Raw genomic sequence first — 20334 nt, 5'->3', positions numbered from 1 at the left:
TAAGTGAAGGCCCACAGAAGCCTAGAAAGGAAACCACTGACATCAGAAGCTAGAAGTAATAGAAACAGGAACAAGGACCAACAGATGCCAGCCATGCCTTCCCATGTGACAGACATCGCCTTCCCATGTGGCAGACAGAAAAGGAAAGGTATCTTTCTCTGGATGCCATAGTTTGAACATTTTTATGGCCTTGTAACTATAAACATGTAACTTAATAAATTCCCTTTTTAAAAGCCATTCCTTTTCTGGTATATTGCATTCCAGCAGCATTTAGCAAACTAATACAGGCAGTTTGGTGTATTGAAGGATATTAGTCAGAGTCCATCTGTCTTCCCATTTATTTGGACAACAGGATTATGCTAAAGGAAAAAAAATCCAGTATGTTGATCATATAAATTGATGCCCTTTGAATATAAACCAGATTACTGCACGTTTATAGAAGATGCCCTTTCTTGCTCACAGTGAAAAGAGGTCATTTATAGGAGCAGCATTCTATTCACTCTGTTATAAATGGGAATTAGGAATAAGAATAATTATTAATATTTAAAATAACCTAATATTTAATTATTAAAATGTGATGATAGGATAGGATAGGCTGAGTTCACCCCTGCTCCAAGGAACAGCTAGAGAACTGATGAGACGGTGACTGGGACAGCAGTTCCAGGGTGTAAGTGACCTGGGAGGGTCTTTTACACAATATAGGAAGGCTCTGGCAGCAAAAACTGAAGAACTGAGATGCAGAGAATGAGAGACTGTCCAGCTAGTACAAACAGCCTAGTGGAGCCAATTTCGAAACAGAAACCCAGAGCCCTCAGGAGTACACAGACAGGGAGACAGAGCCAAGGAAGTGAACCAAGCCAAGCTCCTCGAACGTGCTACCTTAATATATGCCACCCCCACCCGCAACTCCCCCCACACCCCACAAACCTGAACCCCATCAACTGCCCCGCCACCATGTTCCAAGCGCCCCTGTCCTGAACCCCGTGTGTCTCCCACATACCTCTCCCACACAAGTACACAGTCTCTCTCCAACCCTCCAGAGATTCATGCTCAGCCACTTGATACTTACCTCCCCCTCCCTACCCCTCTGCAGGTAGCTACCTATTCATCCAGGCTGTAGACATCACCTTCATGCCTAGGCCACACCCACCCATTCAGTCATGAAACCCCCCCTGAGATCTGCACATGTGTACATCAGCGTCCAGGCCCCCCAGAACCCTGCACCTGCATGCACACACCCCCACCACACCCCTTAGCTCTGGGCAAGCACTGACCTGCGCAGCCAGGCACACCCACCCCCAGCCTATGCAGGTGCAACCCCGGCCTGTTGCCCCTGAGCTCTACACATGGCACAAAAGGGCCCCGCCCCACAGACCTCTGCACCTGCACAGCAACATCCTCCCCGCTGGGGCCCCACACATCCATGCAATGACTTCTTGACCCCAGCACCCAACCCCCTACCCAACACAAGTGCATACCCTTGCCCAACCCCTGGCATAAGTGCCCTGCTCCCGCACACATCTGTGCTATACAGACACTTGCCCCAAGCCCCTGTATGTGTGCAACCACACACCTGACATCATCTGCCCTGACTAATATCCCTCGACCTATGCCCTGTCCCTACAAACTCACACATCTGGATCCCGGCACCCTTGGACTCCTCCCCCTGCACAAGGACACACCAGTACCCTGTCCTCCCTTTGCCCCAACCTCTGTGCCCCATACCCCGCATCCTGATACACACAGCCCCCCTGCTCCACGTGCCCACTCACATCCTGTCAATGCACCAGCCCCCATGCATCTACACAGCCCCCTCATCCACCTCCCCCGACACCCTGCACAACCCTGTGCCCCTGCACAACCCTGTACCCCATGCTCATAGGAACAAAGTACCATCTCCCAACACATGCCTATACCTGTACCACAACCTATCACCTCACTGTTGTGCCCTGCCCCATGCCCTGCATCTTGTTTCACATCCATCCTGCAAATATGAAGCTTTAGACTACTGAAGGAAGTCAATTTCCAAAGTAACCTTATCAAGCTATTTATGTGCCTTGAAGGCAACAAAAGATCACTAAGCATATCAAGATGCAGACAGATATAGCCTAGTCTAATAACCAAATTAAAACACCAAAGGAGACACAGACTTTGGAACAACTAATCAAAGTTCATATAACTCTACCAAATAAAATCAACAGGATGGCTAATGACATAAAGGAAATCAGGAAGACAACAGAAGAGCATAAAGAGGAATTTGAAAGAATGAATAGAAAAATAGAAGCTATCACAGACATTAAAGATGCTGTAGCACAAATCAAAAATATACTAGAGACACACAACAGCAGATATGAATAGGCAGAAGAAAGAATAAGCAAACTAGAGGAGAGGACAACTGATTCCCAAAACACAAAAGAGCAAATGGCAAAAAAGATGGAAAATTTTTTAATTGGATCTGAGGGAGATGATAGACAATACAAGTGCACAAATATAAGAACCATCAGTATCCAAGAGGGAGAAGAGTAAAGATTAGTTGAGGATATAATGGGGGAAAACTTCCCAACCCTTATAAAGGACATAAATTTGCAAAAGAAAGAAGCCCTATGAACTCCAAATAGAACAAATCCAAACAGGCCTTCCCCAAGACATACTAATCAGTCTGTCAAATGCTGCAGAGAAGCAGACAATCCTGAAAGCAGCAAAAGAAAAACAAATCTACTACATACAAGGGAAACCACATAAGATTGAGATTGGACTACTCAATTGGTACTATGGAGATGAGAAGGTATGATATGTTTAAGATCCTAAAAGAGAAAGAATTCAAGGCAAGAATTCTATACCCAGCTGAGTTGTCCTTTAAAACTGAGGGAGAGATTAAAATTTTCACAGACAAACAGGGTGCACAGGTGGTACAGTGGTAGAATGCTTACCTTCCATACAGGAGACTCATGTTTGATTCCTGTACCAGGTATCCAAAAAAATTTTTTTTTCACAGAAAACAAATGCTGAGAGAATTTGTCATAAGAGACCGATCCTCTAAGAAATACTAAAGGGAGTTCTGCCAGCTGTAAAAAAAAAAAGACAAGAGAGGTAGGTCTGGATGAGGGCACAGAATTGAAGAGTACCAGTAAGACTAATTAAAAAATAAAAAGAGAAAGAGGGAAAAGAATATATAGATACGTCAAATAAAATAAAAAAGATGAAATGGTGGGCTCAAGAAATGGCTTTACAGTAATAACTATAAAGTAATAACTTTGAATGTTAACAGATAAACTTACCAATGGATTAAGAAATATAATCCAGCTATATGTTGCTTACAAAAGACTCATCTTAGACCCAAGGATACAAATAGATTGAAAGTGAAAGGATGGAAAAAGATGTTCCACACAAGCCAAAACCAAAAGAAACAGTAGTAGCTATATTAACATCAGACAAAATAGATTTTAAATGTAAAAACATCATAAGAGACAAAAAAGAACACTATATATTAATAAAAGGGAAATTCACCAAGACAAAATAACAATCATAAATGTTTATACTCCCAATTAAGGAGCACCAAAGTACATGAGACAGACATTGGCACAACTGAAGGAAACGACAGACATTTCAACAATAATACTAGGAGACTTCAATACACCATTCTCATCTATAGATAGAACAACCAGACAGATGATCAGCAAGGAAATGGAGAACTTAATTTGATAAATAAATTAGACCTAACAGACATACATGGGTTGTTACACCCCAAAACACCAGGATATATATTCTTCTCTAGTGCTAATGGAACACTCTCCAGGATATATCATATGCCTGGGCATGAAACAAGTCTATAAATTTTAAAACATACAAATTATTCAAAGCATTCTCTGATCACAATGGGATGAAGCTGGAAATCAATAACTACCAAAGAACTAGAACTTTCACAAATATATGGAGATTAAATAACACACTCTTAAACAACCAGGGGGTTAAAGAATAAATTGCTAGAGGAATTGGTAACTATCTGGAGATGAATGAAAACAAGAACACAACATATCAGAACTTATGGAATGTGACAAAGGCTGTGCTGAGAGGGAAGTTTATTGCCCTAAATGCCTATATTAAAAAAGAAGAAAGAGTAAAAAAAGAGGACTTGACTGCTCACCTGAAGGAACTTGAGAAAGAATAGCAAATTAACCCCAAAGCAAATAAAAGAAGAAAACTTTTAACAAAGTTTAAAGCAAAGTTAAATGAATGGGAGAACAAAAGAAAGAATTAATAAAACCAAAAGCTGGCTCTTTGAAAAAAAATCAACAGACCACTAGCAAGGTTGACAAAGAAAAAAACAGAGAGGATGCAAATAAACAAAATCAGAAATGAGAGGAGGGTCGTTACCACAGACCCTGAAGAAATAAAAAAAAAAGTCATAAGAGGATACTATAAACAACTATTATGCCAACAAACTAGACAACTTAGATGAAATAGACAAATGGAAACACATGAACAAGGTATACTGACTCAAGAAGAAATAGATCTCAACAAACCAATCACAAGTAAAGAGATTCAGTCATCAAGAATCTTCCTACAGCAAAATAAGCCAGATATGAAAGAACAATTATTGTATGGTTTCCTTTAGAAAATGCTTATAAGAAAACAGGAGTCTAGATTGTAAGCTTTTATAGCAGTCATTTAGTCCAGAGTGGTAATTATTATTTCTGAATTTTGAGAGGCTGTTTTATATATCTATAAACTGGTATTTAGAGATAAGAATGAAGCTGATCAGGTCAGGATTAAGGTAATTCAGAACAGAGGGGTAAGGAAGATAATGTCTATAACTTAGAACCTCACCTACTCTTTGAAACCAAAGGAAGAAAGGTTTATTTTGTCCTGAGTCTAAATTTTATGTAGCACATAATCTAACTCAACCTATCTGAGTAGCTCATTTGATCAATCGAAACACAGGGAACCCAGAATAAAAATGAGAGCCTTTAATCCTGTATAGCTTAATGTAATGCTTGAATACATCCTAGAATATATTAAGTACATAATCAAAAAGTATTGGCAAAGTCCCTTGAGGGATAGGAGAGAAAATATAGAACTATTAAATTTTACCACCGGGGAAACCCCTGATATTGTGTCAAACATTAGGGACACCCAAATCAATAGGCCAAGCCCTTGATCTTGAGCCCTTGATCTTGTGAAGCTTATACATGTAGCAGAGAAGCTTAGCCTACCTATAGTTATGCCTAAGAGTTATTACTGGAGGACATCTTATATTGCTCAGATGTGGCCTCACTCTTTCTAAGCCTAATTCTGCAGCTGAAATCACTCCTCCCCCCTATGTGGGACATGACATACAGGGGTGAACGTCTCCCTGGTGGCGTGGGAGAAACTCCCAGGGATGAGTCTGGTCCTGTCACCATGGGAGCAACAATTCTATCCTGACCAAAAGAGGGAAACAAAGTGTAACTAATAAAGTATCAGTGGCCGAGAGAGAACAAATAGAGAGTTGAGAGGCTACTCTGGAGGTCATTCTTATGCAAGCTTCAGTTAGACATTGCTACTTACCATAACTTGCCAACCCCCAACCAAAACCATTCCAGCCTATCTTAAAGAACACCTAGGGCAATATATAAGATTGTACAAATATTCCATGCACTAGGGTAACTCTCCAGAAAGTTACAACCTCCAGATGGGTCCCTGGACCAGTAAGTCCTGAAATCTTGAGGGCCCAGCCTCTCCAGAGCATCAGCTAGTTCCATCTTCCTACCCTATATTATTGACAGCCCCTTCCAAAATGAAACAGTTTAGAATGGCCATAGCCCAAATACTCCTAGAGAGTGGGATAGAGAGATCAGAGGTGATGGTAGAGTTATACAGAGAAGGTAGGGTTTAACAAACAAATACAATCGCTGAATCATTAAATTGATATTTCCTTTAGTCTCCAGTATCTTAGAGCAGCTAGAAGTAAAAACCTAAAATTGGAATTGTAACCCATACCAAACTCTGAAATCTGTTCTACAACTAATTGTTGTGATGTACTTTGAAATTTATTGCTTTTTCAGATATATGTTATTTTTCACAAAAAAGAAAAAAAAAAGTTGACTGTAAAGATTAAAAAAAATATTTATTCCTTCTAGCCACCAATGTTCTGGAGCAGCTAGAAGGAAAAATCTGAGATGATGGTATGGTATCCCATGACAAACTCTGGGATCTGCCCTGTAACCATTTGTTGACAGTTGCTTTGAAAACTATTGCTTTTTTCTTTATTAGCTTTGTATATTATGTTATATTATAAAATAAGAAAAATTTGAAAAAAAAAAAAACTTCCTATAAAGAAAAGCCCAGTACCAGATGGTTTCACAGGGGAATTTTATAAAAAATTCCAAAAAGAACTAACACCAATACTGGTCAAACTTTTCTGAAAAATTGAGGAAAAAGAAATACTACCTAACTCATTTTATGAAACTAACATCAGTTTAATACCAAATCCGAGTAAAGATGCTATAAGAAACTGCAGGCCAATCTCCCTAATGAACATGATGCAAAAATTCTCAACAAAATACTATGAAACCAAATCCAACAACACATTAAAAGAATTATACAACACGACCACGTGGGGTTTATACCAGAAATGCAAGGATGGTTCAACACAAGAAAATCGGTTAATGTAATACAGCGTATTAACAAATAGAAAGAGAATGAGTATCTCAATTGATGCTGAAAAAGCATTCGACAAAATTCAACATCCTTTTCTGACAAAAGCATTTCAAAAGGTAGGAATCAAAGGTAACTTCCGCAATCTGATACAGGGCATATATGAAAAACCCATAGCCAGCATCATACTCAATGGTGAGAGGCTGAAAGCTTTACCCCTAAAATCGGGAATGAGACAAGGATGCCCTCTGTCACCACAATTATTCAACATTGTAGTAGAAGTTCTAGCTAGAACAATCAGGCAGGAAAAAGAAATAAAAGGTATCAAATTGAAAAGGAAGAAGTAAAACTTTCAGATCCTGAGAGATCTACAACAAAGTTACTTGAGCTAATTAATTAAAAATTAATGTCCAAAAATCAGTAATGTTTCTATATACAAGCAATGACCTGAGGAGTCAATTAAAGGGAAAATTCCATTCAATATAGCAACTAAAAGAATCAAGTATCTAGTATTGAACTTAACTAGGAATATAAAGGACCTGTACACAGAAAATACATTACATTGCTAAAAGAAAGCAAATAAGATTTAAATAAATGGAAAGACATTCCCTGCTCACGGACAGGAAGGTTAAATGTAGTTAAGATGTCAATTCTACCCAAACTGATCTACAAATTCAATGCTGTCCCAATCAAAATTCCAACAACCTTCTTTGAAGACCTGGAAAAGCTGGTTACCAAATTCATCTGAAAGGGAAAGAAACCCCAAATAGCTAAATGCATCCCCTAAAAAAGAAGAATGAAATGGAAGGATAAATGCTTCCTGACTTTAAAACTTATTATAAAACCACAGTGGTCAAAACAGCATGGTACAGGCATAAAGACAGAAGTACTGACCAATGGAATCAAATAGAGAGCGCAGAAATAGATAACCACATCTATAGTCAACTGATCTTCGACAAGGCCCCCAAATCCACAGAACTGGGACAAATGGGTCTTTTAAATAAATGGGCATGGAAGAACTAGATATCAATAGCCAAAAGAATGAAAGAGTTCCCTTACCTTACATCCTATAGAAAAATTAACTAACAGTGGATCAAACACCTAAATATAAGAACCATTACCATACAGCTCCTAGGAGAATATGTAGGAAATATCTTTAAAACCTATTAATGGGAGGTAGCTTCCTAAACTTCACCCCCAAAGCACAAGCAACAAAAGAAAAAATAGATAAATGAGAACTCTTCAAAATCAAATGCTTTTGTAACTCAAAAGACTTTGTAAAAAAGGTGAAAAGGCAGTTAACTCAATGGGAGAAAATATTTAGAAATCACATGTCAGATAAAGGTTTGATATCCTGTATACAGAAAGAAATCATACAACTCAACAACAAAAGAACAAACAACCCAATTATAAAAAGGCTAAAGACATGAATAGGCATTTTTCTGAAAAGCAAATACAGGTTGCTAAAAAGCACATGAAGAGATGCTCATTTTCATTAGCTATGAAGGAAATGCAGTTCAAGACTAAAACGATCACACAATGTAATCATTATTGCAGGGTGTTGAAAATTGATAGTAATTAATATTTTAAAATTTTAACTTATGTGTGAGACTAAAGCAAAAAAATGCTTCTTTGGTACAAAATTTATATTTTAACTAGTGCATTTCCTAATATAACTAATGTAGACAGCTTAACTGAACACCATAAGTACATGGAACCTTGAGTAGGGCATGAGATTTTGTTGTTTGTCCAGAGTGATGCCCCAATAAGTCCCAGAGTGATTTGAACAGTGAATAAAAAAGTATTTGCAAAGTCCCCTTCGGGGAATGGTGAGAAAGGGAAAAAATTCAACTTCCCCAAGTTGAAATCTTGATATTCTCACAAGCAGTGCAGACTACCAAAGCAACAGGCTGAGCCCCCAATCTTGGGATTTGTTCATATGAAATTTAACCCCACAAGGGATAGGTCAAGCCTACTTAAAATTAGGCCTAAGAGTCACCCCCAAGAGAATCTCTTTTGTTGCTCAGATGTGGCCTCTCTCCAGCCAACACAACAAGCAAACTCACTGCCCTCCCCTTGTCTACATGGAACATGACTCCCAAGAGTGTGGACCTTCCTGGCAATGTGGGACAGAAATCCTAGAATGAGCTGAGACTCAGCATCGAGGGATGGAGAAAATCTCTAGAATGAACTGAGACTCAGCATCAAGGGATTAAGAAAACCTTCTCGACCAAAAGGGGGAAGAGTGAAATGAGACAAAATAAAATGTCAATGGCTGAGAGATTCCAAACAGTCAAGAGTTATCCTGGAGGTTATTCTTTCGCATTAAATACATATTACCTTGTTAGTCAAGGTGTAATGGAGAGGCTGGAGGGAACTGCCTGAAAATGTAGAGCTGTGTTCCAGTAGCCATGTTTCTTGAAGATGATTGTATAATGATACAGCTTTCACAATGTGACTGTTGATTGTGAAAACCTTGTGTCTGATGCTCCTTTTATCTACCTTATCAACAGACAAGTACAACACATGGAATAAAAATAAATAATAGGGGGAATAAATGTTAAAATATATCTACATTGAAATGCTAGTGCTCAATGAAAGGGAGGGGTGAAGGGTATGGTATGTATGAATTGTTTTCTGTTTTCTTTTTATTTCTTTTTCTGAATTGATGCAAATGTTCTAAGAAATGATTAAGATGATGAATATGCAACTATGTGATTATATTGTGAATTACTGATGTAGAACGGAATGATCATTAGTTAAGAATATTTGCATTTGTTGTGTTTTTTTAAAAAATTAAAAAATTAATTAAATATTACATATATATATTGGGTAGGAAGATTATACCAAACGTATTATCAAGTATGCTTCAAATTTATAAAAAAAAAAAGCAAAAACAAACAAAAAGACTACAATGAGATACTACCTCACCCCTATAAGAATGGTTGTTATTAAACAACTACAAATGTTGGAAAGGTTGTGGAGAAATTGGGACACTCATGCACCGCTGGTGGGAATGTATAATGATACAGCCACTATGGAAGACTGTTTGGCGGTTCCTTAGGAAATATAAAGTTGCCCTATGAAGCAGCAATTCTGCTACTCAGTATATATCCAGAATTGCTAAAAGCAGTGAAAAGGCATTTGCACAAAAATGTTCATAGCAGCATTATTCACAACTGCCAAAAGATAGAAATAATCCAGCGCCCATCAACAGAAGAGTGGATTAACAAAATGTGGTATATACATATGATGTACTATTATGCAGCAGTAAAATGAAATGACATCTTGAAGCACATGACAAGATGGATGAGCCTTGAGGACATAATGCTGAGTGAAATAAGCCAGACACAAAAGGATAGATACTGTATGATTTCACTTTTATGACCATGGTAAAGGTAAAATCAGAGGCATATAGTACAGAATATAGGGGACCTAGAGATACATGGAAGCTAGAGATGGGTGAATAGTTACCTAATGAGGTTGATCTTAAATGTGAGGGCAAAGATAGAAGCGAATGTGGTTTATGTGTGGGTCTATAAGTAATATTACCACATTGAAGGTGAGCATGACTGAAAGAGTTGTATAGATACATGTGTCCCACTGATTAAAACTACAAATATTTTAAGTTCTTGCATCAACTACTGCAAAGGTATAAATCTTGTACAAAGAGTGTAAGATCAGGTATTGGAGGAAAACTATTAATGCATGCTATGGGCTGTGTTTAACAGGAAATCAACAGTACCATAGCAACACCAGGGGTAAATAATGGGGGAGGGACAAGAGTTAAGGGGAGGTTTGGATTTTCTATTTGCTGAATATGTTTATTGGTTATCTTTCTCTTGGGAACAATGAAATTATCTAAAATTGAGAATGTTGATGGACTGTTGACTTTGGACATCAAACATGATGCCCAGTGAATGGAGGTGTCTGAAGGAAGCACTGACTGAGAAGTAGACTGGCAAACGGTGATGTATATATATGATCAGATAGTGTGCTACTACCAGAAGGAAGAAAGATGTGAGGCATACAACATTGTGAATGAACCTGTGGGACATTTGGTGAGGCAAAATAAGCCAGAAACAAAACAGCAAATATTGTATGGTCTCATTCAGAAAATACTTATAAGAAAACAGGGGCCTAGATTGTAAGCTTTTATAGCAGTCATTTAGTCTGGAACAGAATTGTTATTTTTGAATTTTGAGAGGCTGTTTTATATATTTTATACCTGGTATTTAGAGATAACAAAGCTGATCAGGTCGAGATTAAGGTAATTCAGAATACAGGAGTAAGGAAGACATTACCTATATTGTAGAACCTCATCTACTCTTTGAAACCAAAGGAAGAAAGGTTTATTTTGACCAGAACTGTTTTCTGTAGTACATAATCTAACTCAACCTGCCATTTAAACAATCCAAACACAGGGAGCCCAGAATAATAATGAGGGGCTTTAATCCTGTATAGCTTAATGTGATACCTGGATACATCCCAGAGCATATTAAGCAGATAATCAAAAAGTATTAGCAAGGTCCCTTGAGGGATGGGAGGAAAAAAGACTGAACTATTAAACTTTACCACCAGGGAAACCCGTGATACTGTGTCAAACAATAAGGACACCTCAATCAATAGGCCAGGCCTTTGATCTTGAGGCTTGCTGTTGTGAAGCTTATGTATGTAGCAAAGAAGCTTAGCCTACCTATAGGTATGCCTAAGAGCTACTTCTGGAGGACCTCTTATGTTGCTCACATGTCGCCTCTCTCTAAAGCCCAATTCTGCAAGTGAAACCATTGCCCTTCCCCCTATGTGAGACATATCAAGGAGTGACATTCTCCCTGGCGACATGGGAGATGACTCGCATGAGCCTGGCCCTGGCACCATGGGATCAACAATTCCATCCTGACCAAAAGGAGGAAAAGAGGCTAACAAATAAGGTATCAGTGGCTCAGAAAGTTCAAATACAGTCAAGAGGCTACTCTAGAGATAACTCTCATGCAAGCTTCAGTTAGGTGTTTCTACCTATTATAGCTTGCCAAACCCCAGCCAAAACCATGCCTGCCAATCCCAAAGAACATCTTGGGCGTTATGTAAGATTCTACAAAGGTTCCATGTGGTAGGGTAACTTCCCAGAAACCTACAATCTCCAGACGGGTTCCCAAACAAGTCCTAAAATGCAGAGGGGCCAACCTCTCCAAAACATTAACTAGTTCCATCCCCCATCCCATATTATCGACAGCCCCTTCCAACATGAAAAAGTTAGAATGGGCACAGCCCAAATACCTCTAAAGAGTGGGAGAGAGATCGAAGGTGAAGTTATAGGGAATGAGCATTATTGCTGAATCATCATATTTTTCTTTCTTTTAGTTTCTAGTATCTTAGAGCAGATAGAACCTAAACCTAAACCTAAAATTCTGGAATTGTTACCCATACCAAACACTGAAATCTGTTCTACAACTAATTGCTATGATGATCAATAAGAAAAATAAATAAAGGTGGAGTTATAAAAGAGAAGATAGGATTTAACTAATAACTTCTGAATCATTATACTGATATTTCTTTTAGTCTCCAGTATCTTGGAGCAGCTGGAAGGAAAAACCTAAAACTGGAATTGTCACCCATACCCAACTCTGAAATCCGTTCTTAACCTAATTGTTGTGATGTGCTTTGAAATTTATTTTTTTGTATATGTTATTTTTCAAAAGAATGTGAGAATAGTAATAAATAAATATGAAAACACTATCAAATTATATCTTCTACTCTGTAGAATACTGTTTTGCTTTATTACTTAAAACTGCTTTTCCTTCCGTGTAAGATGCAATGTGCCGTGTGTTTATGGCATCCAATGCTGGTTGTCTTCTCCACACCAGTTTCCCTCACCCCAACACAGCCTACCACACTGAACCCCGGTGCTGTGCAGGGTCCCATGTTCCTCCACACAGTCATGGGCTTGGTGAATCCATGTTCCCTTGTCCTTGTTGGTTTTGAGGCAGCTGAATGAGGCACTTCTAGCCAAGGAGACATGAGAGGCCTCTGGGAAAGGTTTTCTGGCTGATAAAATCATGAGACACACTGCATGTAGATGCCCTTACATCGAGTGTTATGTTAGCATGTAACTCCTGTAATCACAGTGGTCATCTCACAACTGTGAAGTGAACTGGCTGGAGTGTGGGAGCCAGCCTCACTCAGGATATGTGTTAACTCTTCCTTATAAGTCACCTAATCAGAATTTCCTGTTCCTTATAGCTCAAGACATCCTGATATAACACCCAACTTGGGAAATGCTTTTGGAAAAGTTGGAAAGGCCCAACTTGCTTAAATTGCTGAGATTTTGGATGGCACAGCTATGATCATCCATAATGGCTTGTTATAAGAGAAGGTTAACAGCTGACTCCCTCACAGATGACTGTCCTTACACATATTAGCTCCATGAACATTTTCAGGGGGCACTCCTGACATGGTAATTAAAAAAAACAAACAAACAAAAAACCAACTCACCATCACTTTAATAATTGTTTATTTAGTGACTGCATACAAGGCACTGTGTTTGGCGCCATGAAGAATACACAGATGATAATTTGTGCCCTTAACAAGCTCAAGTCTAGCACTGGAAACTAGATGTGTGCACAAGTAACAATCATACAAGGCAGAAAATGATGCCATGAAACTGCTACCAGTAAAATATTATGAGGACCCAGAGGAAGAAATTATTACTTTGGGATTAGAGTAGGAGAGTGGAGAAGGCTTCTTGGAAGGACAGGGTCAAATGTACTTCAAAGTATATTTAGTAAGTCAAATGTATACAAGAGAAAATTCAGGGGAAAAGCAAATTCAGGATTATAATGAAAGTCAGAAGCAGGATGTATTGTCTATGTTACAGAGGTCATGAGGAGTCTCATTGAACTGGAATAAGTAGAATGGGTAAAAGGGGATGGGAAAAGAAATCTGGAAAGATGTACTGGGCTCATCTGAGGATGGTTATGTGTGCCAAAGACAATTCAACTTTAATGGAAGGTATGTGAAAAGAGATGATTTGACCCAAGCTCTGCTTTATAAAGCTTAATCGGCTGGCAATGAAGAGATGACTTTGTGGAAAGAGTCCAGTTTAAGAATGATTACACGAGTTCAGACTAGAGTAATGAGATAATGATAATGAGAATTAAGAAGTTACAGAATTTGGAGGACCTGGCAATGAATGAATATGGAAAAAGGGGGAATAGAGGAGGTAATAAGTGGTGAAAAGGTGATAATTTTTATATTAGAGATAGAGAATAATCCATTCAAAGAGCTATGAAAATCAGGAGGAAGATATTTGAATTTGAGGAAAGAAAAAAGGGAAGATGGTGAGCCTGAGATGCTAGTGGCAGTCCAAGTGGAGGGATCCTGCAAGCAGAATGAGGGTCAGGGCAGAAGACAAAACTGGAAACAGACTGGGAAGTTGTCCATGTAGTGGTGACAGTTGAGGCAATGGAACAGGTTGAGATGGCACCCCCTCACCATAGAAGGGTGGTCTAAAGTGCAACCCTATTGTCACATTTTCCTTAAATATGGAATTCTCACAGAAAATTCATTAAGTATGATGATGCATCATATGAAAAGTGTTGTTTCTCTTTGTATACTCTCCTACCTTCACTACCGAGAAACTACTTCTACAGTTTTGTGATTAAGAGCAGGAAAGGTGCCTCCACTGTGGAGGGTCATTTTGAAAAGATGTACTCCAATGAGAGTTTTTTGTTTGTTTTAACTTTTCATTATCATTTTATTTGAAGAATTTTCTACAATAAAAGCATTTTTCTGAGGATTTCAGAAAAGCTATTGATGTATCCTACAACTCATCAAATCTAAGAACTGGAAGAGACCTGAGAGGTCATCTCCAACCCCCTTTTTTCACAAATGAGGAGACCAAGGCCCAGACAGGCCAATGGATTTGCCCAGAACCTTACAAAATCGTTATGGCAAAGCTGGACCCACAAGCAAAAGCAGTTTGCTTTCCTCTGTTTCCCAGCTACCTCCCTGGGTACCCAGCTACCAGACAGATGGACAGATGGATGGATGGATGGATAAATAGGTAGATAATTATAAGTAAGAGTGGTTAGAAATAACACATCTATATTTAATTTTCTTTGTTCAAGTAGGGAAAAGGAATAAATGGCTTCTTGATAGAAAGGTATTTTCTGGACCCATCAGTGCCTTGCAGATCTGAAAGGAAACGACTCTTTCTTGAAATATTAAATGACAATTAAAAAATATTAGACTGCATTACTACGTATCACACTCAGTAAGGAAGCTTTGTGGGCAGCCACAATAGAAATGATGGTATTCTCTATCGGCTTGTATACACATGAAAAGGCAGCTTACAGGGAAACAAGATCAGTAAGAACTGGGCCTTAAATTGTTTTAACCCTCACAGAAGCAAAATGTCCACGGTAATTCCCTTTTGAGAAGCTAAGTGGTATCTTTTTAGAATGTCGTTTCAAAAACATCCATTTACACAGAAGATGAAGAAAAAACAAGTACATTCCAAATATGCAAGTCACTAATATACAGGCAGAGTTCTGATGAGCTGTGTCACAGTAAACAAGTTTGAATATGTCAAGCATCTTCTCCAATAATCTGGAAATGCATATCCTATTAATTTAATAACAAATATTCCCTTTGATAAAGGCTGCTTTGATGCTACCCCCAGGCCCACTAGAGTCTGCCAGCAAAATATATCAGTTATAACTATCAGATTTTCCAAAAAACCTTCTTTTTATAGAGAACGTAGGCAATGAACACCCAGAGTGCAGTGGCGACTATGTTCTGTATTAGATGCTCTTTGTGTGACTGGTTATTCCCCAGCTTCCACTGAAAGGGGAAGTAGTTCTTAAACACCTCATGGCCGACGTACACCAGAATAGAATTCATTCCTTAAGGAGAGATACAGAAGACAATCTTTTCCTGAGTCACATCAGGCAATCAGTTTAATTTTTTAAATCTGACTTTATTTCAGTGAGTCACAAAAAGGATGCACATATTTTATTGATTACTGCCAAAAATAAATATGTATCTTAAGTAAGTATAAATTAATATAAAAAGTTAGAAAATATTCATCTTATAACAACGTAATTCCTGCATACTAAATCTCAAAGGAAAATTAAAAATTAGTAACATATTTTCTAAACAGAAAACTTGAGGTGCAAAGAATGCAAATATTACTAGAATCAAAGGACTGAAACAAGTCACTGAAATTATCTGACCTATTCCTCTGTTTTCAGGTAGAACTACTTCTGAACCACTTCATTTATTTCTTGATATCCTCTCTTGCTATTTTTCATAATGCACAATCTTTAAGGTAGTACATTACATTGCGAAAAAACGGATGGCCCCACAGCTTTCGTATCAGACCCTGGATATGTCCTGGGTCATTCCTGATGCTCTGCTATTTGGTATTGCCCGAATAAAACGTGAAACAAGTACAGCTCATGAACTGTCATACAAGAACCACATCCTAGACGGGTAAAAATGGGGTGGACTGCTTCCAACAGCCAAGCGACGTCCCATGTGACCTGGGAGCACGTGGCCTGAGCTACTTTGTCCTGGGCCTGCTTCTCAGAAGCATGCCCCTAGGGCAGTGGCCTCAGCTCCCAGGACTGAACATGCTCAGCAGTTTCCTGGGACAGTCCACCTCAGTCTGCTTGGGGATGGAAGTTTGGAAGTGACTTACCTGGGTAATAGAATGGGGCCCCTGTCCATAGTCCCCTTACATCTACCACGGGGTACAGGATCAGCAGGATGAAAAAGGCAAAAGAACTGAGTGTGGTCACATATGAAATGGACCTGCAGAGAATGGAACAGGGTGTTTCAGTTCTGATTGTGTTGAAACTGATTTCAACACAATCAATCATCAAAATTAAAAATACACTTTTTTTCTATACCTACCAGAAATTTTTTAAAACATCTTTTTATTGTGAAATATAACATATATACAAAAAAAGCAATAAATTTCCAAGTATATTTTAACAAGCAGTTATAGAACAGACTTCAAAGTTTGCCTACCAGAGATTTTTGTTTACTGGAATAAAGCCTTCGTTTTCAGAAATTTTCGTCAAAGCCATAGAAATAAGCCCCTATAATGGGGGAAAGGATGTTAAAGATTTATATATTATTTTAAAGTAATCAATTTCAACACAATCAATCATCAAAACTAAAAATACACTTTTTTCTATATCTACCAGAGACTTTTTAAATATTTTTTATTATGAAATATAACTTATACAAAAAAGTAATAAATTTCCAAATGCATTTTAACAAGCAGTTATAGAACAGATTTATATATTATTTCAAAGTAATTGTGTTTCAAAACCAAATATTAGTTATATAAACTATTTAGAGAGGAATGAAAATTGTGCCTCCTACCTTTTCAACCAGAAAAATATTTTTAAGATGTATAATTAAAATTCCTGTGAGGTAGGGATGGTAAACTAGTTGATAAATCACAGTGAATTCTCAATTGCAAGGTCTGGGGTAAAATGAACAGTCAGTCAACCTGACTTTCAGGCTCTTTTTCCACGTGTAACTCTGGAATGTGATGATTTTGAAAACCTATTATTTGCCCTGTCTTACTGCTAAGGTTCTCCATGCAGAACCCATACTTCAATTACATTTCTTCATGCATTCCTGACTTGCCGTTTAATGTCAAAAACGTCATCTATTTATAAAGACATCCTCCTAGGAAAATAAATCTGAGCATTTAGGTGTAAAGATTTGCTCCTCTCTGTCATTCAAGTAAAGGTTACTTATTGAAATGTCGTAACAGCTGCTCTACTAGTGTTGCTATACATTTTATTTCTTTTTAAATTCATACGTGTGAAGAAAAGAAACTTTAGTGAGAAACATTGCTTACTTACTAGAACACAACACCAGGCAGCGAATCTAATCAGGATGTCTTTGGTCTGATCCTTATAATACAACAGTATTTTTCCTGCCTGGAGAAGAAAACACAATATGACCAAGAAAATCACCTAAACTATATATATAATATATGTATATATTCATGCCTTGATTTACTCATTCAACAGACTAATTTGCAGCACATGCTCTAGATACTGGGATCACAAAGGTGAACGGAGCATTACCCCTGGCCTTGATGAGCAGAGACTGAGAAGCACATGGAACCAAACAGTGGAGGCACCCATCTGAGGGAGGGAGGGAGACATCCTAGAGGAGGTGGTGTCAAGTTGAGGCTATGATTATGGGTAGTAGGCCTCAGATGGCCAAGGCAGGAAAGAGTATTCCAGGCACAATGGAACAGCATGCATGGAAACATGTAAAAAAGTATATAAAAAAGCATAGTGTCTCTGAAACACTGCAGGGAAACTCAGAAAGGTTAGGGAAGGGCAACAGAATGGGGTAGGTAGGTAGACTCTGCAGGTCTCCCTGAAGCATGGACTTTTCTCATAGGTTATGGGGAGCCAAAGAAGGTTGCGCCATGAGCGTGACAAGGGACCAGCTCAAAGGGCCTGTTAGTAGTGTGGCAGCAGTATGGAAGATGGACAGGGACAGAGTGGAATTGGAGACAGGGAAAACATTTTAAAAACAGTAAAATCTGGACTTCATATAAAAATTCATCTCTGATAACATCAAAGGATAAGAAAGTGTTAACTTATACTAGCTAACATTGTGAATATTTTCTATGTGCCAGTTCTTAGAACTTCACATAAATTTACTTATTTAACCCTCACAGTTTATGAAGCAGGTGCTATTGAAGCACAGAGGGATGAGGTAACATGTCACGTTCACAGCTAGTAAGTGGCAGAGCTAGTAAGTGGCACAGCTAGTAAGTGGCACAGCTAGTAAGTGGCAGAGCTGGTATTCAAACCCAGACAGTCTTGTTCAGGTCCATACTCTTAACCCCTATACTATACTGTTCCCATGGGTACAGACTGAGCTAGAAAACATACATAGGTATTAAATGGATATATGTACAAACACAACATAAACTATAAAGATCTACAGCAGTAAAGATAGTGTTTCTAAATATAAAATTAATTACCAAAGCATGTAAGCTTTAGACCTACATTATCCAATATGGTAGCCACTAGCCACATGTGGCTATTTCAAATTCAGTTCCTCAGTTGTACCAGCAGCATTTCAAGTGCAAAACAGATACGTGTGAGTAGTGGCTACCTGCTGGACTGTGCACAGATATGACATCTTCATCACTGTAGAAAGTTCTATTGGACAGCACAGCTCTACACATTTTTTTCCTCTCAGTTAGATCCTTTCAGTCAATAGTTTCATGTGATAGGAAGAAGTTTAAAAAGACAATTAGAGAGTGTTCAGAATTTTAGCATGCAGAGATAAACCCAGAATAACCAGAGTCTGTACTGACTTTGGCATAAAAGATGCACAACTTGGAGCCATGTAAAATGTACATAAAAGAAATGTGACAAGTAATATAGTGACTTCTCAATGTTACCAATACCCAAATACACTCAGCAGTCCAGCAGGGAAATCTTTTACCTACAAGCTGTTGTGCCTCTGTTTCTAAGATAAGTCATATAAATAATAGGAATTTTTTTAAGAATACAGGAATTACAATTACTTATTGTAATGTGCCAAATTTCAGCAACCTCTACTTTTGGTCAATCTGTAGAATATAAACTGAACATTTTATGAGGTCTATATTACAGAAGAATATATGCTTCCAATTACTTATTTTGTTTTAATAGTTTCAAAATCAATTATGAAGTAATAATCACAAATCATCAGAAAAATGTATCCTAATAAAATGAACAAATACCTGAACTCCTAAAAATGCCATCACGATGGAATTGATGGTTCCTAGGATTCCTTCAGGATCATAGGCCATCTTGGTGTGGTAAAGCACCTTAATAAAACAGAACAAGAAGGCAGCACTAACTGACCATGGAAATATACACCAATAACTCTTACACTAAATACACACAAGAATGAATTCCAGTATTCCACGTTTTTGTTTTCACTACAGAAATTCATTGTCAACTTAAGGGAATAAGAGGGAGAATACTTCTGGCCACAAGAGTATAGCAGATGACACTTCAGAAAGTAGTACAGAGCCCCAGCAATGAGCCACGGGCCAGGGCAGCTACTTCAACTTCAGCCAACTCAGAAACCAGAGCTGGGGACCCACTCCCAGCCACACTATGCATTCCTCCCAGTTTAAATTACATGCATAACATCTTCAAAATTCATTTTCAGATTTATTCTTTTTGGCCCACGCTAGTATAACACCAACAACTTCTTATCTTCTAAGGCAAAGAATATTTAAAAATATAGTTGTATTTTCTGCTATAAAATGAATGTTTTTGTAGAAATCTGGAAATATACAGTGTATGGTACCACCCTGAACCTTTCACTCTTTCAGGACTAAAACGTTCACACCCCCTGTTGCTAGAAGTATTAATGAACAAAAGCTCTCAGCTAAGTCCACCTAGGATTTACCCTTGACTGAAGAAAGCTGCTTCACCAGAGGTCACATTCCCTTGCTAAGGGCAGTCCACATCCATTCAAGGATATAAAGGGCTCATTTCCTCAGCACACTTCAGAACAGCTCTGAAGGGCCCAGCTCCAGATGGGATTAACAGAGTCCTTTGTCGTGACCGCCTGCAGCTCAACTTCTCCCTCAGCCCAGTCCAGTTCCCTCCATTCACCAACAACTGTAGATTCCAAAAGCCTCCCTGA

At 38.3% G+C, this 20334-nt stretch overlaps 1 protein-coding gene across 5 annotated transcripts in view; it reads right to left on the bottom strand.

The window, feature by feature from the left end:
- HGSNAT (heparan-alpha-glucosaminide N-acetyltransferase) overlaps positions 1 to 20334 on the bottom strand; it is an 83803-nt gene that overhangs the window by 38115 nt on the left and 25354 nt on the right. For 2 of the 5 annotated variants that reach the window (XM_077152653.1, XM_077152656.1), the window contains exons 14-18: positions 19415 to 19501; positions 17520 to 17597; positions 16669 to 16739; positions 16337 to 16449; positions 13131 to 15539 (exon numbers count right to left, since the gene is read on the bottom strand). In XM_077152653.1, coding sequence (XP_077008768.1) covers positions 15358 to 15539; positions 16337 to 16449; positions 16669 to 16739; positions 17520 to 17597; positions 19415 to 19501 — 531 coding nt within the window. In that variant the 3' untranslated portion in view covers positions 13131 to 15357. Of the gene's footprint in view, positions 1 to 13130; positions 15565 to 16336; positions 16450 to 16668; positions 16740 to 17519; positions 17598 to 19414; positions 19502 to 20334 lie in introns of those variants that run through there. The other 3 variants (XR_013172374.1, XM_077152655.1, XM_077152654.1) reach the window with 2 other exon arrangements.

This window comes from Tamandua tetradactyla, chromosome 3 (assembly GCF_023851605.1).
Source record: "Tamandua tetradactyla isolate mTamTet1 chromosome 3, mTamTet1.pri, whole genome shotgun sequence".
Classification (NCBI taxonomy): Eukaryota; Metazoa; Chordata; class Mammalia; order Pilosa; family Myrmecophagidae; genus Tamandua; species Tamandua tetradactyla.
The sequence above is the reverse complement of the archived record's forward strand: the minus strand, read 5'-3'. Positions and strand labels throughout refer to the sequence as shown.